The 6,272-nt window shown below is 36.0% G+C and overlaps 1 protein-coding gene across 1 annotated transcript in view; it reads left to right on the forward strand.

The window, feature by feature from the left end:
- DOCK7 (dedicator of cytokinesis 7) overlaps positions 1–6,272 on the forward strand; it is a 228,751-nt gene that overhangs the window by 206,480 nt on the left and 15,999 nt on the right. Inside the window, exons 44-46 of the mRNA XM_037743095.1 lie at positions 3,894–4,019; positions 5,609–5,698; positions 5,822–6,058. Of these exons, the coding sequence (XP_037599023.1) occupies positions 3,894–4,019; positions 5,609–5,698; positions 5,822–6,058 (453 nt within the window). The remainder of the gene's footprint in view (positions 1–3,893; positions 4,020–5,608; positions 5,699–5,821; positions 6,059–6,272) is intronic.

The raw sequence follows: 6,272 nt of genomic DNA on the forward strand, positions 1-6,272 counted from the left end.
TTTGTTTTAATTCAGAGGAAAAACAGGTATCATCCTGTGGTCCAAAAACTCTGAAGAGAAAATAAAGATGAAGTGATGTTTTTCCTACAGGCGAAGCAATATGACTATGCTTCCATGAAACATACTTCCATAGTAGTTTGACACTAGAGGAGTCTAAGTTGAAAATAATCAAATTCTCAGCCTTTCTTTCTAGCCTCATCACCTGCTGCTCCCTTTCCCACTCCATTCTGCACACAAACATTTGTTTTTAAATAACTGGTTACTCCTTATAGTTACTTATCTAACCTTATCTCTTCCTGTTCTACCCGCTTGCTCACTCTGCTGTAGCCACACTGCTTACCTCCTGTTCCTCAAACACATTAGGTAAGCTTTAGCTGTTGGATCTTTGCACTGGCTCTTTCCTCTGCCTGGGATGTACATCCCTCAGAGATCCACATGAATGAGTCTCCTATCTCCTTCACTCTTTGCTCAGATGAAACCTACCCTGACCACCTTCTTTGTCCCTTTTGTTCACAGATTTATCATAAATATCTAGAACAGTTTTCTGACACATAGTTGGCACTCAATAAGTATTTGAATGGATGAATACTTTTTCTCATATTGTAGCTGCCTTCCTCACACCTTCCATTGCAGTGTTCCTTCCTTCTCTTTCCTGTCCACTTGGCCATTTATTTTGAGTAGAACCCTATGTGTTACCTCTGTTGTGACTTAGTTCCAACAAGATTAATCTTTCCTTTCTTACACCTATTTTTAGTATAGCATATATCCCTTTGCTGACACATAGTGTTTTATAACTATTTGAATACACTTTTTACTCTCTTGGGAAGCAAGTCTTACTCATTTTTACTTTTCTATTACTGAAGATGAACAGTGGCTAATGTAGTAAACACCCACTAATTTTTTTCCTTGAACCGAATGTCATTATGAGAAAGTATAATAAAAAGAGGTAGTTTAGTTTTAAGCTACCTTAATAAAATTCAATGTTCAGATTCAAGGAGACGTTGAGCCCACCCACCAACACACTTTCACTGGTCAGATCACATCAACAGTATTATGGCTATATATGGGATATCATACTTTAAAGGATGGCATTGAAAAACTAATAAAATGCCAAATAGTAGAAATTACTGTCATATGAAGATTAATTGAGAACTAGAAAGTTTAGCTAAAGGAAACAAGTTCTAATTGTTATCTTCAAATATTTAAAGGGCCACAATATTGAAGAACTGCAGTATTGTTTTAAACTGGAAACCGCTAAGAGGAGGACAGCCAGAATAGCAGCATATTAATATTTGTGGTTTTAAAGAGTAGAAATGGGCCTAGTGTGGTGGCTCATACCTGTAATTCCAGCACTTTGGGAGGCTGAGGCGGATAGATCACTTGAGCCCAGGAGTTCAAGACCAGCCTGGGCAATGTGGCAAAACCCTGGCTCTACAAAAAGTGCAAAAAATTATATGGGTGTGGTGGCATGCATCTGGAGTCCCAGGTACTCAGGAGGCTGAGGTGGAAGGATCGCTTGAGCCCAGGAGATGGAAGCTGCAGTGAGCTGTGGTCACACCACTGCATCCCAGTCTGGGTAATGGAGTGAGACCCTGTCTCAAAAAAACTAAAAAATAAAAATAAATAAAAAATAAAAAGTAGGAATGTATATGTATATATGTGTATGACATGTTTTGAAAAACAACCACAAATTTTCAAGTAATTTTCTTATATTCCTTTTATATTTTTCATGCAGTACGTTTATTACTTAAGTCAAAATTTACTATTATTATATTGTTCCATTGGCTTACTTATGGTTTTAATCAGTATTTTAGTTGAATCATTTAATCTATCTAGACAGATTAATTTGCTGTAGGAATCAGTTAATTTTTATATGTGTTAAATTTTGAAATAAAGTAACTGAAAAAAAGTTTTTAAATTATAAACCTCAGCTTTCTTTAGCTCCAAAGACATTTTTCTTTAAAACTTTACATGTTTTTGGAGAAAAATATAGAGATATTTTTAGTCCCTATACTTCTCCCTCTGTCACCCAGGCTGGAGTGCAGTGGCGCCATCTTGGCTCACTGCAACCTCTGCCTCCTGGGTTCGAGTGAGTCTCCTGCCTCAGCTTCCCGAGTAGCTGGGATTACGGGTGCGTGCCACCATGCCAGGCTAATTTTTGCATTTTTAGTAGAGATGGGATTTCACTATGTTAGCCGGTATGTTCTCCGTCTCCTGACCTCATGATCCGCCGGCCTCGGCCTCCCAAAGTGCTGGGATTACAGGCAGGAGCCACCATGCCTAGCCTTTTCGCTATACTTTTTTTTTTAGGTGTTGTTAAAACTGGTAAATTAAGGATTAGAGCTTCCCATTTTGCTTATTTATGTGTGGCATTTCTAGCTTGTTTTGTATGCCCTTTCTTTTTCAATATAGGAAAAATAAATAAAAAGCAGGTTAGAATTTTTGCTTAAAGAGAATTCAGAAGTCTTTAAATACACTTGTGATGCGTAATAGTCACCTCCAGAGAATCCTAAAATAAATAATAAAAATTAGCTGAGCAAGGTGGCACACACCTGTAATCCCAGCTACGTAGGAGGCTGAGGTGACACTTAAAAAAAAAATTATAAAAGTTGCATAGAGTGGGCGCGGTGGCTGACGCCTATAATCCTAGCGCTTTGGGAGGCCGAGGTGGGTGGGTCACCTGAGGTCAGGAGTTCAAGACCAGCCTGGCCATCATGGTGAAACCCCATCTTTAAGGAAAAAAAAAAGTTGCATAGAAAGTATCCAAATATTTATCTTTATTAAAATAATTTGTCTTCTGATATGCTTTGTGAGAGTTAAGGTGACCTTAATGTACTTTGTACTGGACATGAATGTGTAGTTAAGGCATACCAGTGGGAGGTTTGGGTGCTTTAGAATAACCAGCTCATCTCAAAAAATTTTTTACTTATTTTCTTTCATAGATTTTTTTTCCCTCTTTCTGTTCCATTTTTAGTAACTCTTCTACATAAAACTCTTTTACTGGGCTGGGTGTGGTGGCTCATGCCTATAATCCCAGCACTTTTGGAGGCTGAGGTGGATGGATCACCTGAGGCTGGGATCGTGGGATCAGCCTGGCCAACGTGGTGAAACCCCGTCTCTACTGAAAATACAAAAATTAGCCAAGCGTGGTGCCTTATGCCTGTAATCCCAGCTACTCAGGAGGCTGAGGCAGGAGAATCTCTTGAATTTAGGAGGCAGAGGTTGCAGTGAGCCGAGATTGTGCCACTGCACTCCAGCCTGAGTGAAAAGAGTGGGACTCCGTCTGAAAAACAAAAAAAATTTGCTGGCACAGAGCTGCTAACTGTAGAATTTTTGCTCTAGTGCTTCTGGAGGGTCTTGACATTTACTGATTGTCTGCTCTATGCCAGGTGCTATCCTTGACTCCTGACTTTTACAATCTCATTTAATATTTGTAAAGAGGTTATATAAAGGCTAATGCTAATTTATAAATATGTAAACATTGTTTTAAAATTTAACTTGATCTAGTATGCTCTAGTATCAGTACAATTAACATAGTATATGTTATATCAAGCATCTTTTCTTGCAATAAGAAAAATTAGTTGATTTATCTCAATTATTTAGATTTAAAAAACATAGACCAATGTGATAAAGTCACTTGGTACAAACTCTGAAAAATATTATATGTGATTTAGTCACTTGTTAGTAGCCCTATTTGCAGTTATTGGTTAGAAATAATGAAAAAAGAAAGACTATTTACTTTGTTTAAACCTTCATTTAAAATATTATAATTTTGAAAGAAAACTTTTTGCAATGTTTTGGAAATTTCATGATGTAACAATCTAAACATAATGTGAAAAGCAGAAATATTTCATATTAAAGTTTCTTCATTTTCCTAAACCTAGGATGGTAAGCGGATGTTTGGCACCTATTTTCGTGTTGGTTTTTATGGAACCAAGTTCGGGGATTTGGATGAACAAGAATTTGTTTACAAGGAGCCTGCAATAACCAAACTTGCAGAGATATCTCACAGATTGGAGGTGAATGCTGTGGTGCTTCATAAAATGTCATCTTTAATTTGTATTCTCTCTGATGATTCGACTTTCAGATCCAGATATAATCATTTAATAAGCCAGATCTTGCCAAATAAACTATTCCGTTAGAGAATAAGGATTTTTAATAGTTACAATAATTCTCTTTCAAATCTTTTATGGCAACAATAAAATAGTAATTTTTTTTGAGACTGTTTTCACACATATTTTAGAAACCCCTGTATCCTTCAGAATTACTGTGACTTATGGAAAAATATATAATGTAATCCACATTTTGTTGAAAAAGATAAAGAAGTAGTAGCTAATAATTGAGCTAGAAACAGAACCCCAAGAAATTTCTGACTCAGGCATATTATCTCTTTGGCCTAATTGGTTCCCAGTGAGGTATCTTTAGAACTTAAAAGCCTGAAATCACACCTTAAAAACACTTCCTTTAACCTTTATAACTTCTTAATTTTCACCATAAAATATTGAGTTTCTTATTTACTGGGCTAACCAGATTTTTCTGTTATAGTTATTCTTTCCAACCTTTCTCTATTTTTGTTACTCAAAGTGTGGTGCATGGACCAGAAGCATTGGCATCACCTGGGAGATTGTTTGAAATGCAGAACCTCAGACCCCACCCCAGCCCTTCTGAATCAGAGTCTGCATTTTAACAAGATCCCCAGGTGATTTGTGTTCACATAGCAGTTTGAGAAATAGTGCTCTTAGGGTTGTTTTTATTCTTACCGGTGTTAATTTCTTAAACATTAGTTTCCTATTGGTGACTTCTCTGGCCCAACTTACATAAATTGGCTCAAACTGTGACTTTTTATTTTTCGAGAGGCTAGGTGTAAGTCTTGGGAAATATTAATTGAGACTGTATCAAACTTAGTTATAAAAATTACCCTTGGGATAGCAGTGAGGGTTTCTCCTTTGCAGATTCAAATTTGATTTTTCCTTTTGAATAGCTTCATCCATTGCCCATGCTGCCACTCAAGTGTCATATGGAATAATCACTACATTCTTGACCTAAGGTTGCCTTTTCAAAATGTAAACCTATGCAAAACTTCACAGGTCAATGGTTTTATTTGAAAATTCTGGGATTAAAATAGTCGTTCATAAAAATGAATGTTTATTCATTGACCTGTGGTCTGTAAAAAATTAAGCCACTTGGCCTGAGAGATCTGAAAAAAAAAAAGAAAGAAATCAAGCCACAACCAACTCAGTAAAACTAAGATTTTATACATAAACAATAATGAGTTTCTTTTGTCTTTGCTTTCTTTTCTCTTCTGTTTCTCTTGAGGACTTCTTGAGGAATCCTGTGTTTTTTATTGGAGAAAATTGTTGTTTTCTGAGGTTTTGTGTTATTGAAAGTTTGTGGATGGGAATAGTGTCAAATAAATATGGGCTGAGACTGTACAACTTCATAAGCTAGTATAATTTTTATAAGCCTAAATCATTATTTTTAAATTATTGATAAGATTGTAGAGAACTCACTAATTCTCTTGATTTTGCTCAGGAGTCACCCTCAGAGGCCTTCTCTATTTCCCAGTCTTGTTAACTTCATATAAAAGGTTTCTTTTTCTTTATTGTAGGGATTTTATGGAGAAAGATTTGGAGAGGATGTGGTTGAAGTAATCAAAGACTCTAATCCTGTAGACAAGTGTAAATTAGATCCTAACAAGGTATGGTTGATTTGACAATAATGACATATAGGCATCTCTTTGAGATCCTCTATGCAGTTTTGTTTGAGAAAGACTAAATGATGACTTAACAGTGAGGAAATAAAGGACTTTTTTCTTTCCTAGGCATATATTCAGATTACCTATGTGGAGCCATACTTTGACACATATGAGATGAAGGACAGAATCACTTATTTCGACAAAAATTATAATCTTCGCCGCTTCATGTACTGTACACCCTTTACTTTAGATGGCCGTGCCCATGGGGAACTTCATGAACAATTCAAAAGGAAGACCATTTTGACTACATCTCATGCCTTTCCTTATATTAAAACAAGGGTCAATGTCACTCACAAAGAAGAGGTAAGTCCATAAATAGGGAAACAGAATTAGGGAAGCAAATATATTCAAGCCATGTAACAACAACTTGGATGTAGCAGAAGATATGTACCATTCCTTACACCATAACATACTAGTATTTTACCCATTTTTGAGTCCTTAATTTTTTACTTCTTTTCCTAATTCACCCCAAGTTTGTTCTTTGAAAGTTTGTTTTTTTTTTTTTTTTTTTTTTTTT

Source organism: Cebus imitator, unplaced genomic scaffold, assembly GCF_001604975.1.
Source record: "Cebus imitator isolate Cc_AM_T3 unplaced genomic scaffold, Cebus_imitator-1.0 Scaffold135, whole genome shotgun sequence".
In the NCBI taxonomy this organism is placed as follows: Eukaryota; Metazoa; Chordata; class Mammalia; order Primates; family Cebidae; genus Cebus; species Cebus imitator.